The sequence below is a fragment of the Phyllobates terribilis genome, unplaced genomic scaffold (assembly GCF_046119375.1).
Source record: "Phyllobates terribilis strain yellow unplaced genomic scaffold, ASM4611937v1 Scaffold_8__6_contigs__length_399053987, whole genome shotgun sequence".
NCBI lineage: Eukaryota > Metazoa > Chordata > Amphibia > Anura > Dendrobatidae > Phyllobates > Phyllobates terribilis.
This window is the reverse complement of record NW_027362768.1, coordinates 317,340,447-317,366,130: the sequence shown is the minus strand read 5'-3', so window position 1 is coordinate 317,366,130 and position 25,684 is coordinate 317,340,447. Positions and strand designations below refer to the sequence as shown.

General features: G+C 45.9%; 1 protein-coding gene and 1 long non-coding RNA gene across 4 annotated transcripts in view; one reads left to right on the top strand and one right to left on the bottom strand.

The window, feature by feature from the left end:
* The window catches only part of CACNA2D3 (calcium voltage-gated channel auxiliary subunit alpha2delta 3), a 1,591,404-nt gene extending 1,567,023 nt beyond the window's left edge, over positions 1–24,381 (bottom strand). For 2 of the 3 annotated variants that reach the window (XM_073644583.1, XM_073644584.1), the window contains exons 1-2: positions 23,094–24,381; positions 22,459–22,540 (exon numbers count right to left, since the gene is read on the bottom strand). In XM_073644583.1, coding sequence (XP_073500684.1) covers positions 22,459–22,540; positions 23,094–23,212 — 201 coding nt within the window. In that variant the 5' untranslated portion in view covers positions 23,213–24,381. The remainder of the gene's footprint in view (positions 1–22,458; positions 22,541–23,093) is intronic. The other variant, XM_073644585.1, reaches the window with a different exon arrangement.
* Positions 21,743–25,469, top strand: LOC141157392 (uncharacterized). Its single transcript, XR_012247790.1, has 3 exons — positions 21,743–22,156; positions 22,468–22,704; positions 23,626–25,469. It is a non-coding gene; the product is annotated as an uncharacterized lncRNA (long non-coding RNA).
* The last annotated feature ends 215 nt before the right edge of the window (positions 25,470–25,684 follow it).

The window sequence follows — 25,684 nt, the reverse complement described above, 5'->3', positions numbered from 1 at the left end:
AAAGAGACTTGTTTGGGCTAAAGAACACAAGGAATGGACATTAGACCAGTGGAAAATTTGAGATATTTGGTTCCAACCACCGTGTCTTTGTGCGATGCAGAAAAGGTGAACGGATGGACTCTACATGCCTGGTTCCCACTGTGAAGCATGGAGGAGGAGGTGTGATGGTGTGGGGGTGCTTTGCTGGTGAAACTGTTGGGGATTTATTCAAAATTGAAGGCATACTGAACCAGCATGGCTACCACAGCATCTTGCAGCGGCATGCTATTCCATCCGGTTTGCGTTTAGTTGGACCATCATTTATTTTTCAACAGGACAATGACCCCAAACATACCTCCAGGCTGTGTAAGGGCTATTTGACCAAGAGGGAGAGTGATGGGGTGCTACGCCAGATGACCTGGCCTCCACAGTCACCAGACCTGAACCCAATCGAGATGGTTTGGGGTGAGCTGGACCGCAGAGTGAAGGCAAAAGGGCCAACAAGTGCTAAGCATCTCTGGGAACTCCTTCAAGATTGTTGGAAGACCATTTCCGGTGAAGCTCATCAAGAGAATGCCAAGAGTGTGCAAAACAGTCATCAAAGCAAAAGGTGGCTACTTTGAAGAACCTAGAATATAAGACATATTTTCAGTTGTTTCACACTTTTTTGTTAAGTATATAATTCCACATGTGTTAATTCATAGTTTTGATGCCTTCAGTGTGAATGTACAATTTTCATAGTCATGAAAATACAGAAAAATCTTTAAATGAGAAGGTGTGTCCAAACTTTTGGTCTGTACTGTATATATATACACATACATATATATATATATATATATATATATATATATATATATATACAGCTCTGGCAAAACTTAAGAGACCACTGAACAGTTTTCTATTGGAAATCATCGAAAGACTAATGGAAAGCAGCCAAGACGCATGAAAGCTGTGATTAAAAATCATGGTTAGTCCACCAAATATTGCCAAATTTTGATTTCACAGTTAAAACATGAGTAATTTGAGGTCTGAAAGCACTGTTTCCTTTTTAGTATTTTGAAGCTTTATCATTTGCTGCAAATAAATACAAAATTTTTAGCTTTGAATTTCGGAGACATGTTTTCAGTAGTTTATAGACTAAAACAACAATGTACATTTTACTCAAAAATATACCTATAAAGAGAAAAATCAGAGAAACTGAAAATTTTGCATATCTTTAGTATAGGTCATCTATGTCTGGTCTATGAAGGTGCAACACCCGACACCCCCGCCAATCAGCTGGTCCCCATGTCGGCGGTGGCAGGAACTGGGCAGTTATGGAGCTGTGCATCACAGCTTTGTCAACTGTATAGTGGCCATGGGCAGGTACTGCACTTCTGTCCCCTATTCAAATCAATATAGGGGGATGTGCAGTACCCAGCCTTGGCCACTGTACAGTTGACGGAGCCGTGCTGTGCAGCTCTGTAACTGAGCAGTTCCAGCCACCGCAGGAAAGCGGAACAGCTGATTGGCAGGGGTGCCGGGTGTCGCACCCTCTTCGATCAAACATAGATGACCTATACTAAGGATAGGCAATCAATATTAAAGTCCCAGAAAACTAGTTTTAATATATACAATATATAGTGTTTGTGTAGCACCCTGAGGATTCGGCTGCTACAGGGGTATTACACCTCAACCCAGAGGTGTGATATTCCACTCCCGGGTAAGGATGGAGTGTGGAACTGAGCTCAGTAGGCTGCATGCACTACATACATCCCATTTCCGGGGGACAGATCAATGGTACTCCCACTAGAGAAATGTGCAGGTACGACAGTGTCTGTCCCTGGCTGGAGTGGGAGGGGGGTGGAACATCCCAGTAGTGTAGGGGCAGATAGGGGGAGCAGTCTGGGTAGTGCTAGGAGCTCATTGGGTGCTGGTCACCTGAGCTCACACATAGAGGGAGTATATAAGGTGGGAACCATCTTAGATCAGGGTCAGTCTGTCAGAGTGTAACCTGAGGAGCAGAGCAGAGAAGCTCAGCCAGAAGGGCTGACAGGGAGTTGTGGTTCCGGCTGGGCCCAGCTCCAAGGCCAAGTGAGAGAGAGGAGAAAAGAAGGACCCAGAGGGGGAGAAGAGGGAACTCCAAGAACCCAAAATTAGACCAGAGGGTGAAGAGTTGGCACAAGGGTACCGGATCCCAAGCTGGTGGAGGGAACTAATCCTTAGCCAGAGACCGGAGGTCGTGGGCAGGATCTGCCACGACCACCCACTAAATCCACCCGGAAGGCAAACCGTGCATAGGGTCAGGGAACCCAGAGACAAGGGTTTTACCAACAAGAGGCCCGAGGGAGCCGGACATAGGTGGATCCCTGGTGGGGAAGGCCAGAGAGAAGGACAAGTCAGAAAGGGAGCTCAGGACCACGCTCCAGAATCACCTGGGGGTTGGCCGAGTCCAGGACCTGGTGGACGCAGCACAGCTCGGGCGGTCACTCAAGGCCAGAGTGACCACAAGAACAGCAGTAAGTAAAGACCCTGAACTGCACAGCCCGACTCTGAGTTTCATTACCATCCTCACTGCACCTGACGCGCCCCTGGGCCTGTGTCGCGCTGCGTTGCGCACGCGGGAGCCTACCCGGAGCCGGATCAGTGGAGGGTTGTAGTCTCGTGGCGGTGACCCGGTCCGTGCCCAGGGAGTCAAACTAGACGGCAGTCTATTAGTAGTAAATAGTTGATGACTACGCCACCCGTTGAGTGCAGCCAGGAAGCTGCTGCTGCAGGGCAGACCGCTGAGGCCGGTGGTAGGATTGTGCAGCGTGATAGTATAACCCCCAACGGGAGGGGTATGGCCTCAGGGCAGCCGACGTGGATGATGGGGGTAGCAGGAACCACTCAGAGACGGTACGGTGTAGTTCAGGGTCTTTACTGGTAACAACGACAGACCCTCCCGGAGTACTTGCTAGCAAACGGGGCCTGGTCAGTCTTTGAGCAGATGGGATCTCCCCTGGCCAGGCGTAGTTGTAGGCCTCCCAAACTGACTGTACTCTTCTGGCTACCTTGCTAGAAGCTGATGTAAGTAGCCCACGTCCCTGAGTGTACCGTGTGGTGCTCACCTGTATGGCCGGTGACTCGGGGCCTTCTAATGGCTTCCGCTCCACGATGGCGGTGCTGGTCCCACGCGTGTGACCGTGCCTTCGGGCTTCTGGGCCAGAGGACCTGAAATCCCCTGCCTGACGGATTCTGCTGCTGGGTAGGAGTTAGTCCCCACAGCCTCGGACTCCGGGTCCGGTAAAGAATCTTCTTAGTCAGGGCGAGCTCTGCAGCTGCCAGCCCCTGACTCCTTGTAACTCTGCTGTTTCCTATGCTGCTTCTTGTCTCCACTCTCCTTGTCTGACTCACCCTGCCTCAGCCCCGGGTTTATACAGGGGAAGTTCTTCCCCTCCCAAGACTGGGCAGGAGGTGTGGCATGCACAGGATCCCTGACCAAAGGACCTCCCACCTGCTCTCAGACATAACATTACATTACTGTGGAAAACCAGACCCCTGGGGTGCCACATTCCCCCCTAGTGAAATTTAGTACTCCGGGACTAAACACATTTAGAAAAACATAACAAAGTATAACAATAACAATACTATAAGAAAAACACATAAGATGGTTACGGCGTGTCCGCAACCGGATGCAGTCTTTGAAGAAAAGCAAAGGTGTCCATTTCACCAACACAGGGAGACGTAACCAGGTAGGGGTCTGTCCTACCCCGAGTCCTTAACAGTCTCTAGTCCATCCTGGGTTACGCTCCAACTATATACAAGGATTCCCGGTAAATCCACCAAGGTTTCCTAAAAACAACTGGAAACACAAAATTATACACAAGCAACAATACACAGATAAACATAAATAAAACTATTTTTACACTTCAAATTCTCCAGCGTGCGGGTAACTGGCCTCTAGTGGCCCTAGTGGACCTACGGAGCTGACTGTCTGGCCCTGAACTACAGGGTGTAGGAGTTGTCAAGGGTAAACTGGGCAGCTGTCTACCGGCTCTTTGTCTCACTAGGGGTACGGCAGGCTCACTATAAGCAGAGGGTTGATTCTCCTGTTCTACTCGTGTGGAGTCTTCTGCCTCCTGGACCGGCTGTTCTTCCAGCTCTACCCGTTGCTCCGTAGGTTCTTGGGATGATGGTTGGAGGAAGGTGAGTACGGGTACCACAACTGCACCATTGACTTGAGTCCAAGACCGAGGGAAGTCCCCGAGCACGGTACTAACCATATCTTCCCTTTCCTCTACGGGTCGATGGTCTTCTTGTTCTTCTTCAGGGTTCCTCAGTTGTTCGGGACACTTCTTCAGGTGGTCCCGGGATACAATGGCTGTGGTTTCCCCTCCGTCTTTACTGATGGTACAGACCTTCGGGTTCTCGTGGCTTGAGGGCAGTACGGTGTACGGGTCCTTCTCCCACTGGTCATCCAACTTGTGGAGCCGTCTTTTCCTCTTCAAGACCTGCTCTCCGGGTACCAGGGGAACAGCGGGAGCATACTGGTTGTAAGTCTTCTCTTGTCTTTCCCTAGCCTGACAGAGACTTCGCTCCACGCTCTCTTGTACTCTCCGGTACTGCTGCTGCCTCTCTGTGTCCCAGTCTGTTTCTGGTGAAGTGTCCTCAGGTGTCAGGACTCCCATTTCCAGGTCAACAGGTAACTTACCAGGTCTCGCCCTCATTAGGTAAGCCGGGGTACAGTTGGTGGAACCTACCGGGATGTGGTTGTATAGGTCCACCAGATCGGGCAACTTCTCAGGCCACAGACTGCGTTCTTCCAGGGGCAATGTTTTTAGAAGATCCATTACCACCTGGTTCATTTTTTCACAAAGTCCATTAGTTTGCGGATGGTAGGGTGTCGTCCTTATCTTCCGGCAGCCATACAGATTGCAGAATTCCTGGAAGACCTCCGCTTCAAAGGCAGGTCCCTGGTCCGTCAGCACTTGGTCCGGGTACCCGTGTGGACGGCAGAAGTGCTGCTGGAAGGCTCTAGCTGCTGTTTGAGCCGTTAAGTCCTTGACGGGGACGACAACCAAGAACCGGGAGTAATGATCCACGATGGTTAACGCGTAGACGTAGCCACTTCTGCTTGGGGTCAGTTTTACATGATCCAAGGCTACCAGTTCCAACGGTTGCCGGGTGACGATGGACTGCAGGGGAGTCTTCTGGCTGGCCCGGTCCTTCCTTCTCAGATTGCACGGGCCACAGTCTCTGCACCACTTCTCGATGGTTCCCCTCATGCCTACCCAGTGGAACCGCTCGCGCAGCAGGAACTCCAGCTTTTTCCACCCGAAGTGTCCAGCTCCGTCGTGGTATGCCTCCATCACCATGGCTGCGTCTCTTCGTGGCACCACTACTTGCCAGAGTAGTTCATGCGTCCGGGAGTTGACCATTCTGCGGCACAACTTCCCCTTGTAAAGGAATAGTCGACTCTTCTCCGCCCATAGTTGTTTGGCTTCCTCCGGAGCGTCTGGTTCAAGGCGAGCCTCCGGCCGAGTCAGCATCTCCTTCACCAGTCGGACGGCAGGGTCGCTGTCTTGCGTTTCCGCCCAGTTGTAGTGGGGTAAGGGGTTCAACGTAGCAGCCTGCTTACCCCTTACCCGGTGGGAATACTGGATAGTCCCATGACGGTGGAACGCAGGGAGTTCAACTTCTTCCAGTCCCTCCGGATCTTCTCCTTCGTCCGGCAGGTTGGGCATCCTGGACAGGGCATCCGCGTTAGTATTGGAGCGTCCTGCCCGGTATTTGATTGTGAACTCGTAGTTGGACAGACGGGCCATCCACCTCTGCTCCAGGGCACCGAGTCTTGCCGTGTCCAGGTGTGTCAACGGGTTGTTATCCGTGTATACGGTGAACCGGGAAGAAGCGAGGTAATGCCTAAAGCGCTCGGTGACTGCCCATACCACGGCCAGGAACTCTAGCTTAAATGAGCTGTAATTCTCGGGGTTCCTTTCGGTGGGTCGCAGTTTTCGGCTGGCATAGGAGATTACTCGTTCTCTCCCCTGCTGAATCTGGGACAGTACGGCTCCTAGCCCGATGTTACTGGCGTCGGTGTAGAGGATGAAGGGCTGGCTATAGTCCGGGTACGCCAAGATTTCATCCCCCGTGAGGGCCATCTTCAGCTGGCGGAAGGACTCTTCTTCTAGCTCTTCCCATTTGAAGGGCGGCTTCTGGTTCTTGGTCTTTCGGGACTGGCCTATCAGGAGGTCCTGCATAGGCGCTGCCTTTTTGGTGAAACCGGGAATAAACCTTCGGTAGTAGCCTACCAACCCTAGGAACTGCCGCACTTCTTTTACGCTGGAGGGGCTTGGCCATCCCTTAATTGCGGTGATCTTATCGGGGTCGGGAGCCACTCCGTCAGCGCTCACCACGTGTCCCAGGTATTGCACCTTTGGTTTCAGGAGGTGACACTTGGAGGGTTTCACCTTTAGGCCGTAACTCGCCAGAGCTTCGAACACCTCCGCCAGGTGTTTCAGGTGGTCCTCATAAGTTTTGGAGTATACGATGACATCGTCCAGGTACAACAGGACCGTCTCGAAGTTTCTGTGGCCCAGACAGCACTCCATTAATCGTTGGAAGGTTCCTGGGGCGTTGCAGAGTCCGAACGGCATGCAGGTGAACTCGCTAAGTCCCATCGGGGTGGTGAATGCGGTCTTCTCCCGGTCCGCCTCTGCTACAGGAACCTGCCAGTACCCGCTAGTGAGATCCAAGGTAGAGAAGAAGTTAGCAGATCTTAAAGCAGCCAATGACTCCTCTATCCTTGGTAAGGGGTACGCATCCTTGTGTGTGATACGGTTGATTTTCCGGTAATCTACACACATCCTCATGGTGTTGTCTTTCTTTTTGACTAAAACTAGTGGGGCTGCCCAGGGGCTACAGCTATCCCGGATTACCCCAGCCTCCTTCATGTCTCTAAGCATCCCCTTGGCGTGTTGGTAATGTGCAGGGGGTACGGGTCGATACCTCTCTTTTATGGGAGGATGATCTCCCGTGGGGATGCGGTGTTCTACCCCCTTGACTCGCCCGAAGTCTAACGGGTGTTTACTAAACACTCTCTCATACTCTTGAACCACCCGATAGACTCCTTGTTTCTGATGTGAGGGAGTGGAATCAGTACCCAAATGTAGTTGCTGACACCAGTCCTCCATGTCTTTCTTAGAGCCGTTACCTTCCTCCGGGTGAGATGGAGGCAAGGGTTCCACAGATTGTATAGAATTTTGATTAGTGGTATATAATTTGGCTAGCGTGGCATACCGGGGCAGGTACACTTCCCTCTCCCCGATATTTATTATGCGAATGGGCACCCTCCCATGGCGTACATTGACCACCCCCCGTGCTGTCAAAATGGTGGGCCTACTGTCTGAGTAAACTGGTTCTACCATTGCCTGGTAATCTCTACCTCTCAGACCAATAGCTGCCCGGCACCAAATCATCATTTCACTTTTTGGGGGCATGGCAATAGGAAAAGGGTCACACATTCTTACGCTACCAATCTCACCGCCGGAGAGTTCCACTTGTTGCCGTTGCATCAGTGCCCGGATCTCTTTCTGGAGCACCCGCTGCTCGCCAGAGCTGGCGTTCTTGGCAACCTGCTGTAAAAGGAAAATCACCTCTGCAAGACAATTTTCAATTACGTTAGTTCCTAGAGTTATTTTTGGGTGACTCTCATGTTTATCAATATCTACAATGATCAATCCCTGTGCGGCCAGTTCGACTCTACCGATTTTGAGGGTCACCTCTTTAAATCCGATCTGTGGCACGGGCTGGCCATTGCTGGCGATGATACTCAAGTCGTCGTCAGGGTAGCGGGTAATATCCGAGTCATTCCAGTACTGCTTGAAGAGCACGTACGGGATGGTGGTGACCTGTGACCCGGTATCCAGTAGGGCACTCATGGGAATGCCATCCAGTACCACAGGCAAGACTGGACGTCCTCCCACATATCTGTCGCGCCAGTTCGATGGGCCTGGTGATCTTTTTCCTGGGGGTTGGCCCTCTACCCCAGGTTGTGCCCGTTTAAAGAACAGTACCTTTCCATATGTCCGGGTTGATTGCAGCGGCGGCAGATGGGTCGTCCGTCCTCGCTGTATCGGTCACTGGGTCTTCCTCTGGCCGGTGGGGTCCTCCTTGGTCGACGCCACGGGATGTCCTCCGGTCCGGATGCCAGCTGGATCTTCCCTGGGGTGGAAACCTGTAAAGACTGCACAGTTCGGGTTAGCGCAGCAACGCTCTTAGCTAGCTCTTGGACCTGATGGTGTAGGTCTGGAGCCGGGTCATTGTCCAAAGCCTGCGCATCAGCTCCCACAGGCCCTGCCGACAAGGGCGCCGCCTCCTGGTGGTAAGTGATAGCTGGGCGCCTGTGGGTAACAACGCCACCCGGTGCTGGTTCTCGGAGCACCCGGATAGCTCTATCCTTGAACTGTGCAAAGTCCAGATGGGGATCCTGTAAGGCCATTGCCCGCAACTGGGTTCGGTGGGCATTGCAATATAAACCCTCTATAAATTGTTCAGTCAATAGCCTGTCCTCGTTTCCCACCCCATCAGGGTCGGTCTGCTTTATGGCCCTCAGGGCCTCTTGTAGGTTTAGTGCATAGTCCCTTATACTCTCATGCGCTCGCTGCTTGCACCCGTAGAATCTAAGCTTAATCTCGGCTGAGGTGCGGGTATCAAAGGTGTCCTTCAGCCGGGTTAGTATCCCTGCGACAGTCTTCCTCCCAGGTGGCCAGGATTTTACTTCCCTTTTGGCTGCCCCGGTTAGTTGGGCCACCAGGATGCTCACTTTTTGCTCTTCTGTGAGGGGGTACACCTGGAAGAGGCTATCCAGCTTTTCTCTAAAGTCATGCAGGGTATGTGACTCCCCTGAGTACTGGGGTAGCCAAGCTGCTCCCGGGATATAGGGCATGGTGAAGGGCATAACTGCAGCAGCGGTAGCGCTGGCGGGGGTTGAGGCAGTGAAGCTCTCCTCCGTATCCGACATCTTCCTCCCCCCTAGTGGACCGTGGCCTACCTTGCGATGATCCTCTTCCGTAGGCCGCGGCTCCGCAGTGGATCGTCAGGGTTGAGGACCTTCCGTCGCGCTCCTGTGACGTCGGCGTCTGCTGGGCTCCTTCCAGGACCTTACGCAACGTCCGGACGTGAGGCGGGGCTTCAGTTCTCGCGCGCTTTCGGAGTCCACGCCCCTCTTCTTCCCGCGCGGCGTCCTCAAGATGGCGTCCAATGGCGGGAAAACTCCACGGATGGCGGGAAGAAGGTCGAAGATGGCGCCGGATGGCGGGAAAACTTCGCGGATGGCGGGAAGAAGGTAGAAGATGGCGCCGGATGGCGGGAAACCTTCACCACTGGTAAGTTTGAACAGTCTTTGCTTTTCAGGCACGCAGTACCCGGTGGTTGCGGGCATGAAATCCTGCCGACTACGCCAAAGTTGACGCGCCCCTGGGCCTGTGTCGCGCTGCGTTGCGCACGCGGGAGCCTACCCGGAGCCGGATCAGTGGAGGGTTGTAGTCTCGTGGCGGTGACCCGGTCCGTGCCCAGGGAGTCAAACTAGACGGCAGTCTATTAGTAGTAAATAGTTGATGACTACGCCACCCGTTGAGTGCAGCCAGGAAGCTGCTGCTGCAGGGCAGACCGCTGAGGCCGGTGGTAGGATTGTGCAGCGTGATAGTATAACCCCCAACGGGAGGGGTATGGCCTCAGGGCAGCCGACGTGGATGATGGGGGTAGCAGGAACCACTCAGAGACGGTACGGTGTAGTTCAGGGTCTTTACTGGTAACAACGACAGACCCTCCCGGAGTACTTGCTAGCAAACGGGGCCTGGTCAGTCTTTGAGCAGATGGGATCTCCCCTGGCCAGGCGTAGTTGTAGGCCTCCCAAACTGACTGTACTCTTCTGGCTACCTTGCTAGAAGCTGATGTAAGTAGCCCACGTCCCTGAGTGTACCGTGTGGTGCTCACCTGTATGGCCGGTGACTCGGGGCCTTCTAATGGCTTCCGCTCCACGATGGCGGTGCTGGTCCCACGCGTGTGACCGTGCCTTCGGGCTTCTGGGCCAGAGGACCTGAAATCCCCTGCCTGACGGATTCTGCTGCTGGGTAGGAGTTAGTCCCCACAGCCTCGGACTCCGGGTCCGGTAAAGAATCTTCTTAGTCAGGGCGAGCTCTGCAGCTGCCAGCCCCTGACTCCTTGTAACTCTGCTGTTTCCTATGCTGCTTCTTGTCTCCACTCTCCTTGTCTGACTCACCCTGCCTCAGCCCCGGGTTTATACAGGGGAAGTTCTTCCCCTCCCAAGACTGGGCAGGAGGTGTGGCATGCACAGGATCCCTGACCAAAGGACCTCCCACCTGCTCTCAGACATAACATTACATTACTGTGGAAAACCAGACCCCTGGGGTGCCACACACCTCCACAACCACCATCCTCTGCAACTGACCCCCTGAGGCTATACCCCTCCCGTTGGGGGTTATACTACCTGAGCTGCACACACACCACCAGCCTCAGCGGACCCTGCTGCAGCGGCGGCCGTAGTGACCGCAAATCAACGGGTGGCGTAGTCGACACGAAAGAACATCCAGCAACATCTGTAGGACTGCCATACACTGAGCTTGACACCCTGGGCACGGACCGGGTCACCGCCACTCGGAGACTACAACCCCCACCTGATCCGGCTCCGGGTAATCCCCCAAACAACACTGGCCCAGGGGGAGCGTCATTTGCACTTAAAGAAGTAGTCTCAACATAATAAATGGGTAAAATTCCAGAGCAATTGTAAAAACAAGCAACTTTGCATTTTATTTGTTATTAAATATCCTTTCTGTTCTCAAGAGCCAAAGCTGCTTCTGTTAGTAGCATGGGAGAGCGCACAGCTCAGGCCAGTGATGCAACCATCCCACTGGCCTGAATCTGCTGGAGCACACTGCCCACTGGTAAGCAGGAAGCAGAGAGGCAGAGGAGCGGTGCACTCCTGAACAAAAAACATAAGACAAAGCCCTTTAACCCCTTTAACCCCCGAAGGCTGTTTGCACGTTAATGACCAGGCCAATTTTTGCAATTCTGACCAGTGTCACTTTATGAGGTAATAACTCTGGAATGCTTCAATGGATCTGACTGATTCTGAGATTATTTTTTCATGACATATAGTAATTCATGAGAGTGGTAAACCTTATTTGATATGACTCGTGTTTATTTGCGAAAAAATTGGAAATTTTGTGAAAATTTTGAAAATTTCACAATTTTCAAACTTTGAATTTTCATGCCCTTAAATCAGAGAGATATGTCACACAAAATAGTTAATAAATTAAATTTCCCACATGTCTCCTTTACATCAGCACAATTTTGGAACCCCAATTTTTTTTTTGTTAGGAAGTTACAGTTATATGAAAAAGTTTGGGCTCCCCTATTAATCTTAAGCTTAATGTTTTCTTAAAATTGGTGTTTTTGCAACAGCTATTTCAGTTTGATATACAGTACAGACCAAAAGTTTGGCCGCACCTTCTCATTTAAAGATTTTTCTGTATTTTCATGACTTTGAAAATTGTACATTCACACTGAAGGCATCAAAATTATGAATTAACACATGTGGAATTATATACTTAACAAAAAAGTGTGAAACAACTGAAAATATGTCTTATATTCTAGGTTCTTCAAAGTAGCCACCTTTTGCTTTGATGACTGCTTTGCACACTCTTGGCATTCTCTTGATGAGCTTCAAGAGGTAGTCACCGGAAATGGTTTTCACTTCACAGGTGTGGCCTGTCAGGTTTAATAAGTGGGATTTCTTGCCATATAAATGGGGTTGGGACCATCAGTTGTGTTGTGCAGAAGTCAGGTGGATACACAGCTGATAGTCCTACTGAATAAACTGTTAGAATTTGTATTATGGCAAGAAAAAAGCAGCTAAGTAAAGAAAAACGAGTGGCCATCATTACTTTAAGAAATGAAGGTCAGTCAGTCTGAAAAATTGGGCAAACTTTGAAAGTATCCCCAAGTGCAGTTGCAAAAACCATCAAGCACTACAAAGAAACTGGCTCACATGAGGACCGCCCCAGGAAAGGAAGACCAAGAGTCACCTCTGCTTCTGAGGATAAGTTTATCCGAGTCACCAGCCTCAGAAATCGCAGGTTAACAGCAGCTCAGATTAGAGACCAGGTCAATGCCACACAGAGTTCTAGCAGCAGACACATCTCTACAACAACTGTTAAGAGGAGACTTTGTGCAGCAGGCCTTCAGGGTAAAATAGCTGCTAGGAAACCACTGCTAAGGACAGGCAACAAGCAGAAGAGACTTGTTTGGGCTAAAGAACACAAGGAATGGACATTAGACCAGTGGAAATCTGTGCTTTGGTCTGATGAGTCCAAATTTGAGATCTTTGGTTCCAACCACCGTGTCTTTGTGCGACGCAGAAAAGGTGAACGGATGGCCCTAACATGCCAGATTCTCACCGTGAAGCATGGAGGAGGAGGTGTGATGGTGTGGGGGGTGCTTTGCTGGTGATGCTGTTGGGGATTTATTCAAAATTGAAGGCATACTGAACCAGCATGGCTACCACAGCATCTTGCAGCGGCATGCTATTCCATCCGGTTTGCGTTTAGTTGGACCATCATTTATTTTTCAACAGGACAATGACCCCAAACACACCTCCAGGCTGTGTAAGGGCTATTTGACCAAGAGGGAGAGTGATGGGGTGCTACGCCAGATGACCTGGCCTCCACAGTCACCAGACCTGAACCCAATCGAGAAGGTTTTGGGTGAGCTGGACCGCAGAGTGAAGGCAAAAGAGCCAACAAGTGCTAAGCATCTCTGGAGACTCCTTCAAGATTGTTGGAAGACCATTTCCGGTGACTACCTCTTGAAGCTCATCAAGAGAATGCCAAGAGTGTGCAAAGCAGTCATCAAAGCAAAAGGTGGCTACTTTAAAGAACCTAGAATATAAGACATATTTTCAGTTGTTTCACACTTTTTTGTTAAGTATATAATTCCACGTGTTAATTCATAGTTTTGATGCCTTCAGTGTGAATGTACAATTTTCATAGTCATGAAAATACAGAAAAATCTTTAAATGAGAAGGTGTGTCCAAACTTTTGGTCTGTACTGTATGTAATAACTGTTGGACACAGTAATGTTTCTGCCTTGAAATGAGGTTTATTGTACTAACAGAAAATGTGCAATCTGCATTCAAACAAAATTTGACAGGTGCATAAGTATGGGCACCCTTATCATTTTCTTGTTTTAAATACTCCTACCTACTTTTTACTGACCTACTAAAGCACTTTTTTTGGTTTTGTAACCTCATTGAGCTTTGAACTTCATAGCCAGGTGTATGGAATCATGAGAAAAGCTACTTAAAGTGGCCACTTGCAAGTTGTTCTCCTGTTTGAATCTCCTCTGAAGAGTGGCATCATGGGCTCCTCAAAACAACTGTCAAATGATCTGAAAACAAAGATTATTCAACATAGTTGTTCAGGGGAAGGATACAAAAAGCTGTCTCAGAGATTTAACCTTTCAGTTTCCACTGTGAGGAGCATAGTAAGGAAATGGAAGAACACAGGGACAGTTCTTGTTAAGGCCAGAAGTGGCAGGCCAAGAAAAACATCAGAAAGGCAGAGAAGAATGGTGAGATCAGTCAAGGACAATCCTCAGACCACCTCCAGAGAGCTGCAGCATCAACTTGCTGCAGATGGTGTAACTGTGCATCGGTCAACTATACAACGCACTTTGCACAAGGAGAAGCTGTATGAGAGAGTGATGCGAAAGAAGCCGTTTCTGCAAGCACGCCACAAACAGAGTCGGCTGAGGTATGCAAAACCACATTTGGAGAAGCCAATTTCTTTTTGGAAGAAGGTCCTGTGGACTGATGAAACCAAGATTGAGTTGTTTGGTCATACAAAAAGGCGTTATGCATGGCGGCAAAAAAACACAGCATTCCAAGAAAAACACTTGCTACCCACAGTAAAATTTGGTGGAGGTTCCATCATGCTTTGGGGCTGTGTGGCCAATGCCGGCACCGGGAATCTTATTAAAGTTGAGGGACGCATGGATTCTACTCAGTATCAGCAGATTCTTGACAATAATGTTCAAGGATCAGTGATAAAGTTGAAGTTACGCAGGGGATGGATCTTTCAGCAAGACAATGATCCAAAACACCGCTCCAAATCTACTCAGGCATTCATGCAGAGGAACAATTACAATGTGCTGGAATGGCCATCCCAGTCTCCAGACCTGAATATCATTGAACATCTGTGGGATCATTTGAAGAGGGTTGTCCATGCTCGGCGACCTTCAAACTTAACTGAACTGCAATTGTTTTGTAAAGAGGAATGGTCAAAAATACCTTCCTCCAGAAGGAGGATCTACTAAATATTAATGTCACTTTCCTGGTGAGGTGCCCATACTTATGCACCTGTCAAATTTTGTTTGAATGCAGATTGCACATTTTCTGTTAGTACAATAAACCTCATTTCAAGGCAGAAACATTACTGTGTCCAACAGTTATTACATATATCAAACTGAAATAGCTGTTGCAAAAACACCAATTTTTATAAAACATTAAGCTTAAGATTAATAGGGGTGCCCAAACTTTTTCATATAACTGTATAAGGGTTAAAAGTTGACCAGCGATTTCTAATTTTTCCTACAAAATTTATAAAACCATTTTTTCAGGGACCACATCACATTTGAAGTGACTTTGAGGGGCCTTTATGACAGAAAATACCCAAAAGTGACACCATTCTAAAAACTGCACACCTCAAGGTGCTCAAAACTACATTCGAGAAGTTTATTAACCCACAAGAAATTTTGGAATGTGGAAGAAAACAATGAACATTTAACTTTTTTTCACAAAAATTTAACTTTAGACCCATTTTTTTTTTACTTTTGCAAGGGTAACAGGAAAAACTGGACCCCAAAATTTGTTGTGTGATTTCTCCTGAGCACGCTAATACCCCATATGTGGGGTAAAACCACTGTTCAGTCGCACAGCATGGCTCGGAAGGGAATGAGTGCCATTTGACTTTTTGAATGTAAAATTTGCTTGAATAATTAGCGGACGCCGTGTTGCATTTGGAGAGCCCCTGACGTGCCTAAACAGTGGAAACCCCCCACAAGTGACACCATGTTTGAAACTAGACCCCTCAGGGAACTTATCTAGATGTGTGGTGAGCACCTTGAACTTCCAGATGCTTCACACAAGTTTATAACATTGAGCCGTAAAAATAAAATTTAAACATTTTTCCCACAAAAATGCTTTTCAGCCCCAAATTTTGCATTTTCATAAGGGTAACAGGAGAAATTGCACCATACCATTTGTTGTGCAGTTTCTCCTGAGTAAGCCGATACCCCATATATGGGGGAAAACCACTGTTTGGGCGCACGGCAGGGCTCAGAAGGGAAGGAGCACCATTTGACATTTTGAATGTAAAATTTGCTTGAATAATTAGCCGATGCCATGTCACGTTTGGAGAGTCACTGATGTGCCTAAATAGTGGAAAACCCCCACAAGTGACACAATTTTGGAAACTAGACCCCTCAAGGAATTTATTTAAATGTGTGGTGAGCACCTTGAACCCCCAGGTGCTTCATAGAATTTTACAACGTGGATCTGTAAAAATGAAAAAATATATATTTTTCCCATAAAAATGTTGTTTCAGCCCCCAATATTTTCATTTTCACAAGGATAGCTGAAGAAAATGGACCCCAAAATTTGTTGTGCAATTTTTCCTATGTACTCCGCTACCCCATATGTGGTCGAAAACTACTTTTGATGCACAGTACAAAGCTCAGATGGGAAGAAGAACCATATTGGAATTCAGATTTTGCTGGACTAGTTTGAGGGTGCCATTATCACATTGGCAGAGCCCCTGAGGTACCAGAACAGCAGACCCCCCATAAGAGATCCCATTTTACAAACTACACCTCTCAATAAATTAATCTAGGGGTGCAGTGAGCATATTGACACCACAGGTGGATCACAGAATTTTATACCATTGGGCAGTGAACAAAAAAAATAATTACATTTTTACCACTAAACTGTTGTTTTAGCCCCAGATTTTATATTTTCACACTGGAAAATAGGTTAAAAATGGCACAAAAATATGTCCCACAGTTTATGACGAATGTAGAAATATCCCATATGTGGCTGTACAGTACTGCTTAGCCATACAGCGAGATTCGGGAGGGACAGAGCGCTATTTGCCTCCTGGAGTGCAGATTTTTCTAGAATAGTATGCGGACTCCATATACAGAGCCCCTAAGTGCTAGAATAGCAGAAGCCCGCTCAAGTGACCCCATTTTTGAAATTATACCCGTTTGGGAATTTATCTACAGGAGTAGTGACGATTTTGACTCCATGGGTCTTTTCCAGAAACAAGCAGCATCGGATGTTGCTGAGTGAAAATTGCAAACTGCAGTTGTAGTGACCAGTAAGTTGTAGTGAGCAGTACGTTGTGCCCAGCTCTTGCTTCTGGAGACACATACCTGTAAATTAGACAGGCTCTCATCGCTACAGAAATGGCAAACATGTGGACACTAACTGCGATTTAGGCACACAATGGAGCTCAAAAGGGAGCGGGGCATTTGGATTTGGGAGTGCAAAATTTGCTTAATTTCTTTTGGGTGGCGATTAGCCATGGCGCTTTTCTGGAGCCTTTGTGCTACCAGTAATGTGGAAGCCGCTATATTTCCGATAACAGATGACGAACCTGAGTGGGGACTTGCTTTTTTTTGTGGATTGAGTTGAAGCTTTTATTGTCAACATTTTACATTACATTTTGGATCACATTTATCCTGCGCTGAGCACTTATATAGGGGTTTCCATCGAAATCTCCGAGTGACGTGATTCAGATGAACCCCCGAGGGATCCATTCACTATAATGAGGCAGAAGAGTTACTCTGGACTCCGTCTGGCCTCTTTTCAGCGTTGTCCTTTTCAGAATTGCACAAAACTGTGGGCGACGGCACTTTTATGCACGCTTAAAAAAAAGATGGATGCCGACAGGTCGTAGGCCAAACTGTGTCCACAGTGCCTCTATCTGCCTCATTATAGGGAATCTTCGCCGGGGGTTCCGTCTGAATCACGTATTTCAGAGATTTACACAGAAACCCTGGTGTAAGCGCAGAGGCCAGAATAAATGTGAGCCGAGCCTTACAGCGATCCAAGGGAGGCAGAATGAACAAATCAACAGCAGGTGAAGAATTGTTTGTATTTATTTTTTACACCATTCCTCATGCGGTATAAGTGATTAGACAACTTTATTCTTCGAGTCGGTGCAATTGAAGCGATGTCAGATTTATATCGGGCATTTATGTTTGCTGCTGTCACACACTAAAAGACGCTATTTATTGCAAAAACTAGTTTTTGCATCGCCATATTTTGAGAGCTATAATTTTCTCAGATTTAGGCCAACAGATTCATGTAAGGGCTTTATTTTTGAGGAAAGACTTGACGTTTTTATTTGTACTATTTTCGGGCACATGACATTTTCTGATAACTTTCTATTCTGATTTTTGGAAGGCTGAATGAACAAAAACCAGCAACTGAGAGATTGTTTTTAGGGAATTTTTTATGCCATTCCGTGTATGGTAAAATTGATAAGCCAGCTTTATTCTTCAGGTGAGTACGATTACAGTGATACTACATTTATAGCTTTTTTTTCATGTTTTGCCGCTTTTACACAATAAAAACTATTTTATAGAAAAAATAATTATTTTTGAATCGCTTTATTTTGAGAGCTATAACTTTTTTATTTTTCCGCCGATGGAGCTGTATGGTGGCTTGTTTTTGGGAGACAGGATGGCATTTTTAGTAATACCATTTTTATTTACACTCATTTTTTTATTGCGTTGTATTCCACTTTATGTTCGACGGTATGATGAAAAAGCATAGTTTTTTTCCTCGTTTTTTTTTTGTTATGGTGTTTACTAAAGGGGTTTTACAATTTTTTTTTTTACTTTTTTGTATTTTTTTACTTTGTTCCACTATGGGACTTTCACTTTCTGCAGCCAAATCTCAGTTATAAGGTATAGCAGTGAGAGATCAATGCTATACCTCATAACTGTCAATTCTGCACTGACACAAGTTAGTTACATCATGCACTGCGCATGATCTAACTAACTTACCAGTGCCTGGTGACCCAAATGTCGATGACAACATCGGGTCATCATGGCAATGATCGGGACCCCACAATGACGTCATGGGGTCTCCAATCCAAGAGCAGAGGGGCTTCTGGGCAGAGGGGCTGGGCTGAGCAAAGGGGCTGCTTTCCCACATCCATGTGAGTGTTACCATCTGACAGACACAGACCAATTTTTTCTCAGGTGTCATGCTAGTTATTTCGTCCTATTTTATCTTGCTTTTTACTCTATGGGTTCGAGTGATGTCCGAGAAAAACGAAGGTGTGAATGTAACCATGGATGCTAAAGGTTCAAATTGGAGAACCTATTAATATAATTATCCACTGACCTGCTACAATGCCATATTACTGGTATATCAAATGAGATGGAGTTGTCTGAAAGTTCAGTGACCACTTATAACAATATTGCAAAACATGTTTTTGAAGACTATTCTAAGCAGTTGTCATTCATTTGACACTCACATGATAAATAGCTCTTTACTAGAGTATTATGTGCAAAATTACAACTTTTCTATGAGCCAGAGAACACAACGCACAAAAACGGGACATAGAGGTCAATTCACACGTTTATGGGAAACTAAGACCATGATTCATTGAAGCAATTTTGCCAGAATTCAATTCTCAGAGTTGAGCAAAAATTTTTGCAAATGTTGGCATTTTCACGCCATTTTCTTCCAGCTCTGCCAAAATTGTTGTAACTGGGGCTGGGCGAGGTTGCAGCGGGGGCATGATGCCATAGCTCGTCTACTTCAAGACAAAGCTGTAGCATTCCTTACGCCAGAAATCTTACTCCAGTCAGTGACTGGAGTAAGATTTGTGGCCAGGAGCACGGAGGCGCACGTCACTACGTCACTCATCAGACGCTCCTGATTCATTAAGAGGCATTTACCTCCTAAAGTATTAGGAGTATTTGACTTCAACACGACCTCTCACCAAGAAGACCAATGAGACAATCGCCGTTTTTGATGAAGGCGGGCATTTAGTGATTATTTCTTCAAGTAGATATACTAAATATATATAAAAAAAAGGTAACCAAGAAGTGGAAGAATTTGGGGGTATAAAGTGGGAAAGAAAAAGACAGAGTCATAGTAGATATGTTAGAAAGTCCACAGAAAGTTAGAAACTAGGTGAAGCCTGAACGTTGACAAAATGTAGGGCTCATTCAGACGTCATTGATGTTTCTCACATTTCAACAGTGCTTTTGATCATATTTTCAGCAGTTTTTGATCAGTGTGTCAGATTTTACCATAAGTTTCATCAGTTTTCCTTCTTACTGATGAAGGTTTCTCCAACTTTTCCCGTTAAGCATTCAGTGAGAAAAGGACAGCAGTGGGATGGCAATCGAGTGTTGTCCGAAATTTTTCACAAACCCATAGACTTGCTTTGGCGAGCTTGATCCGTGGCTCGGTACAAAATTGGACATGCCTTCTTGATTTGTTGGAACTGCTCAGTCTGCAAAAATACATGGACTTGTGAACAGCCTCGTAGACTATAAAATGAACGAGTTCTATCAACTCGTACGTGAAAAATTGACTTCTGAATAAGCCCTTAGACTGTTCAACGGGAGCAAAAATTTTATTGGAGAAAGTTGTGCATTCAAAAACAACCTATGATTTCTGATAGGTCCTAAATGGTTTTCAAAGAATAGGATGTACCCTAATATTCCCTTTTTTTCTTGAGTCAAATTTTTCATATTCAATTCTAAGAAAAACCTATCATTATTTCAACATTTCTAGAAACTGGATGAATGGCTTTCAGAAATTGGCATGTATTTAATTTTTTTTTTATAAAACATTCAAATTGCTTGAAAAATTAGAATTGAGTCCAGAACTCAATGTCCCGAAAAGATGAATTGTCCAAAATTAGTGAAATTCTGGCCAGTTTATTAGCAGCTCAGCTGGATACAAGCCGTGAAAAAAAAGGGGGGACTGGCACAAAAATAAGCGTAAATCAGAGCGAGCCCTCAGGACCTTAGACATTTTTATACTGTTTGCTTGACTGCAATTATTACCACATGGGGCCCCATGAAAAAAGATAAGGCACAAATGTATTTGCATGAAGCAGATTATGTCTTTCACTTACTGCATGAGTGACAAGCAATTCACTGGCACTCGCATTAACTGTTCATCAGCGATTGTCTCAGTAACTGGCTCTGAGCACTTATAAGGAAGAGGAGGATAATTTTAAAATCCATATAGAAATATTACACAAGCCCGGCTCATGTTCCTTACGTTGGTTAACACATAACCATCCAAGAATATTAATGTTCAGCTACCATGGCCATATATATCCGATGCCCTAGTAAATCTCCAATATTGTGATAAATAATATTAAGCAATTGTGCATACTAACAGCAAACAAACATCTATGTCCCAAGAAATTTAAAAAAAGGGTCTTGGACTGGCCCACAGGAGAACCGGAGAATCCTCCGGTAGGCCACCACCTTCTTATATGAGCAGTACTTAGCACTATATACTTAGTCAAAGGCAGCATCTTATTCATCTAACAATCTACCAAGTTCATTGTTGTATATATTTGTGATTGAGGATAATGTCACATTTGCATAGCTGAAAAGTGGGGCCCTGGAGTCGGTTACTAGTGGGCCCTTGACACGCCAGTCCGATACTGGTCACAATATACAATAATGCATGGGAAAATGATTAAATATATATGAAGAAAGGTGTCTACTGCCATAACCTTTCCATCGTATATGTATTTATACATGAGAATATTTTTCCATTAGTATAAGCTTTATATTCATCCATTTGACCTACACGTTTGCAATTTGTCACCATATCCCATATATTTATGACCTATATGTGACCAAATCTCAATCTTTCCCCCCACCATACACTCTCCCTTCAGGCCTCAGCCAAAAGACCCTGCAAATGTAAGTACAGTGGGGGTCTGTGAACTTATATAATGCTTCTGCACTGCAGATCATAGAGAAAAGGATCAAACCCCATCACAATTTCGCAAAAAAACATCTCACGGAAGGAAAGTCGTTTGAGTACTGTCAAGCCTTCGCAGAGCTGTTCATCAGATCAAAGTACTCTTAATGATCAGTTGTAATTTGCTAAATAATGTCTCTCGTTTTCTTTTTCTCTCTAACCGTAATTTCGGCAGCTGGAGAAAATCACTCATTTCTTTCATTTGTGTTTTTCAATGCCGGGGTAATTTACAGGAGGAAAAAAAAAGGCCAAAGAAACCTGTTCGGAGAAAAAAAAATGTTGAGTTTGTACATGTCAATAACGTTGAGGGTTGTGGAGGTTTGGGTTGTTTTTTTTTGTAATGCAGAAGCAAGAAGTGTGTCTGAAACGCGTCGGTGGAGGCTGTTTTATGATAATTTCAGGACTGTCTTAATGAAGTAGCAGCCATTAGAAGTGTGCAACCATCAGCAATTAGCCAGTGTTTTTCTTCTGCTTAGATCTTTTCTTTTTTTTCTGTGTTTCCATCTGAAATCCAGAAGGATGCGGATAATATATGCAAGACGTGAGAATATCGGTTAAGCATGTATTGAAGTGACTCACTGTGTATACTATGTGAAAATGTTCATAAGGGTAATTGGATGAGTCCTGGATAATTCTGACTTCCAATCAAGATGTGTGTTGAATTAACTCCTGCGGTGCCACAGAGCTACTAAATCCTCATAAATGGCACATATCGGTGCGTACGGGTTCATCAACATGGTTTATAACCGTCGTGAAATATTCTATTAATCTACGGAAAAAAATAAGGTGCAGTTTTTGCTCCGGAGCTGATAATTCACAATTTCACCTTGCTCATTACCGCCTGCAATAATTTCAACTTTAAGACAGATTCCTCAAGTTTGTACGTGACTTCTCTGGGTTATTACCCAGCTGTGCGGCTGAGCAGGGAGATAACCACATCCACAGCCTCTTATCTGTAATGATGTAATACATCCCAGCACTGGGTCGAGATGATTGGGGAATAATGGGATTGTAAGAACTGCAGAGATGACAACACGGCAATGCCTCCTGTCGCTTGGAACGCGCAATCGTCTGACACGGACAACGGGAATAAAAAAAAAGGTAGGGGGGGTAGGAAAATAAACACTAATTCGCTTCGGAATGAAGTTAGTAATTTTCAGAACCCGAAATTCACGCACCGCGCGAAAATTCCCGGGGCGACCGCAACCACGCAGTCTAGCTCATTTAGCCAGTTTTGCAATTAAGTGTAACAGCTTAATTAACGAGATATTTTTAGATGCAACGCTATAATAAAGGCTGATTGTGTAGAGGAGAAACCTCCGGCATTGTCTGGTATCGATACGCTCTGCCAGCGCGCAAACTGCTGCCATCAGTGAATACTAGCACAAATGCACTGCGCTTACCTTCTGCAGGAGCTGGGAACCTGAGTACTTTGCTGCTATGGATTTGATCTCACCACCGAATGCAGAGGCCCAGAGCTTTACCCTAGGACGAAGAGACATAGAGAGAAGCGTAAATGCACCACTGAGAAAAAAAAACCTTTCCATCGAACACCCCCCTACTACGGAAAACTAACAGCACTGCAGAAAAGGACTCAGGAGCCACTTGGCAAAGCCAAAGCAAATCTGCATCTAGCTGTCTCGAGCAAGGTAAGGCCTCTCTGTCTCATGTATCTGTATAAATGGAGACAAGGAACCTTCTGCTTTGCTCCCTTAGAAATTCAATTTTTTTTTTTTTTAGCCGTGCCGGATCATTCACCGCCGTTTTAATGCCGTAAACGGAATGCGGATAAAAAAAAAAAATGACAATATCTAAAAGCGTAAAGCAAGGTCAGAAATAGGCAGCAGGTAAATTGAAAAAAAAGAAAAGAAAAAGCCCATTTCTCCTTCCCGCCCGACTGCATTTAATTGACTACGTTAAAAAAGCCCCCGGAAAGAAAAAAAATGATCTGCAGTCTCTAAAACTTAAGTTTACGCCAACATGAAAGAAATACGCAGGGCAATAGGGGACGGGAAAAAAAAAATGACTTGTCACTTACATAGATAAGGGGATCTGCTGCTCCGATCCGGTCGCTGGTTTTAGCGTCGTGTTCAAGGCTATCCAGAAGAAAAAGGAAAAGATCCCAAACGCTAGTGGAATGGTGAAGATCCCTTGCATGGTTCCTCGTCTTGTGTCTGGACAGGAAAAAATAAAATCAGGCTGGTTCTCCGGGTTTTTCTGGTTGAGCAGACTTAAAGGAATAAGAGTTGATCATTCATCGTTATCCATCCTATAACAGTCCTGGTGGTGGAAGAGTAGAAGGAAGAAGCTGCGATGACTCGAAAAGTTGTGTCCTTGGTAACAGGAAGCGTGATGTACCAGCACCGCAGCCTCGTGCCTTTACTTCTGTACAACTCTGCAGTCAGCAGAAGACTGGAGTTACTTCTCTGACCTACTGAAGAGACTAGAGAGCTCTTAAGCTGCAAGAAAGCAGACTATTGATTCCAACCGTGCAGCCTGTCCTCTCACAATTACTGCTCACTTTACAAATGGGAAGCTGCCTTCAGGTCTCCTTTTCTTTTTTTTCCTAGGTAACCTCCAGCCTTCATCCCATATCAAGTCTAGCGCTGGTTCACTGGAGCAGGAACGGACATTAATGGAAAAGTGCTGACAAATTGAAAAAAAAAAAAAGAGGACGGGAACTTGTGCAAGATGGTCCGAGCGGAAAATATATCGAAAACCCGGAGTAGGAGGACGAGAAGCAAAGAGTTGAAGAGGGAGCAGTTATATGGCAAGCAAGTCTTCTCGGGAGGGACGGTCGATCTACAATTTGCTGCGGGGGGGTGTTGTGTTGACAGCGAGTGAGGAGTAAAAGGATGGGGGGGGGAGTTGACACGAGGGACAATGAATACCCACCGGAGAGTTTCCCCCAATTCATTCAGTGCCGTGCTGCATAGCAGCTATTGTTGTTCCGAACGGCTCCACAGTACAACCACCCAAAGAGCAGCTCGCTGACAAAGTGGAGAGGACGAGGAGAGCAGGACCCTCGCTGACATGTCATCTCGGCATCGCAGTCAGTTTTTTCGATCTCACCCGGCTTTCGCTCAATCCCCCCTCGTGCATGGCTGCTTCATAACACGGCCGCGACAGATGCTCCAGATTTGCAAAATGCAGCCTCGCTAGATCAATGCAGGCTAAGTGACTCGAGACCATGAATAAATTATTAATTTCGGTTTCGAGGAGGAATCCCTTTGGTAAATTGTGCATCAGATCTCTGCCTTTAAAAAAAAACAACAAAAAAAAAACACTAAACAGCTCAGCAGCTCCGGAGAGATCTATCCCCCCCCCCTCTTCCCAATTCTTCATCCCAACATTTCTTCCTTCCTCTTCCCTGACTCACAACTCTGCATTTATTTTTGTTCTTTGCACGCATGCTGAGCATCCATCAATCTAACAGCTCGCAGAATGCCACCATTATTCCAGATTAGCATTGTACTACAGTAAATTCTGTTTACACCGCAATGAAAGTATCGCTGCCTCTCTCTAGTAATCCGTTAACCCCTTTGTGGCCGACAGCCAAGTTTTGGAGATTCCCCCCTTCACTACAGTGGTTGTCTCCGTGCAGGTCTTCTGGTAGATGACAACATGATCAGGAAGCCTTGGGTATCAATGGACATGAAGAGGTCAAAGAGGACAGGTCAAAGGTTACTGCTTGGGGTCAATAAAGTCCTTGGATGAATAGCATTCAATTACAGAATAATGGCATATAATTGCTTCTTCACACTTCACTTCTTACTTACTATTGATCCCCGCATGATACTTCGATTTGAGAAGTTTATTTGGGTCTCGTGGACATCGGGCATTATGCAAAAGAAAGCACTTAAATGCATGGACTCTAATATTTATTATTTAAAATAAGAATAATATTAAGTATTACTTTTATAGCACCAACATAATCCGCAGCGCAGTACAAAATTTCACCCTTTATATCACAGTCTAATTTTCCTATCTAAGGGCAGGTGCAGACAACCGTATTTTCGGACAAGTGCAATCCGGAAAAACATCGGATTGCACTCGGACCAATGGGGGTCTATGGGGCAGTGCACACGTCCAATTTTTGTCCTCTGACGGAGTCTGTTCAAGGAAAGAAAATGCAGCATGCACGATTTGCATCTGATATTCGGATCGCACTCTGCCATGTAAGTCAATGAGTCTGTGGAAAAAAGTCGGACTGCACTCGGAGGACATCCAAGTACAGTCCAATTTTCAAGGACTAAGAGAATACAGAAGATGGAGACATTTTTTTAACCATTTTCTCATTTGATAAAATCAGATCACAATCTGATCACAGTGTGATTTGCATAATCGGATTGAAGAGAATATATGGTGATGTGACCCACCTAGCCTAAGACACATACTAGAAACATTTTCATAGGGGGCAATTAATTAATTTATGTTTTTAATTTTAGCATTTTTGTAATATAACATTGCTAATATATATATATTTCTTTTTTATTATTATTATTATTTATCTATATCTATATATTTATTATTATTATATCTTATTATTTATATATATTTATGTATTTATTTATTATTATTTATTTATTTTTATTTTTTTTACGTTGTTTTATTTTATCAGAACGATCC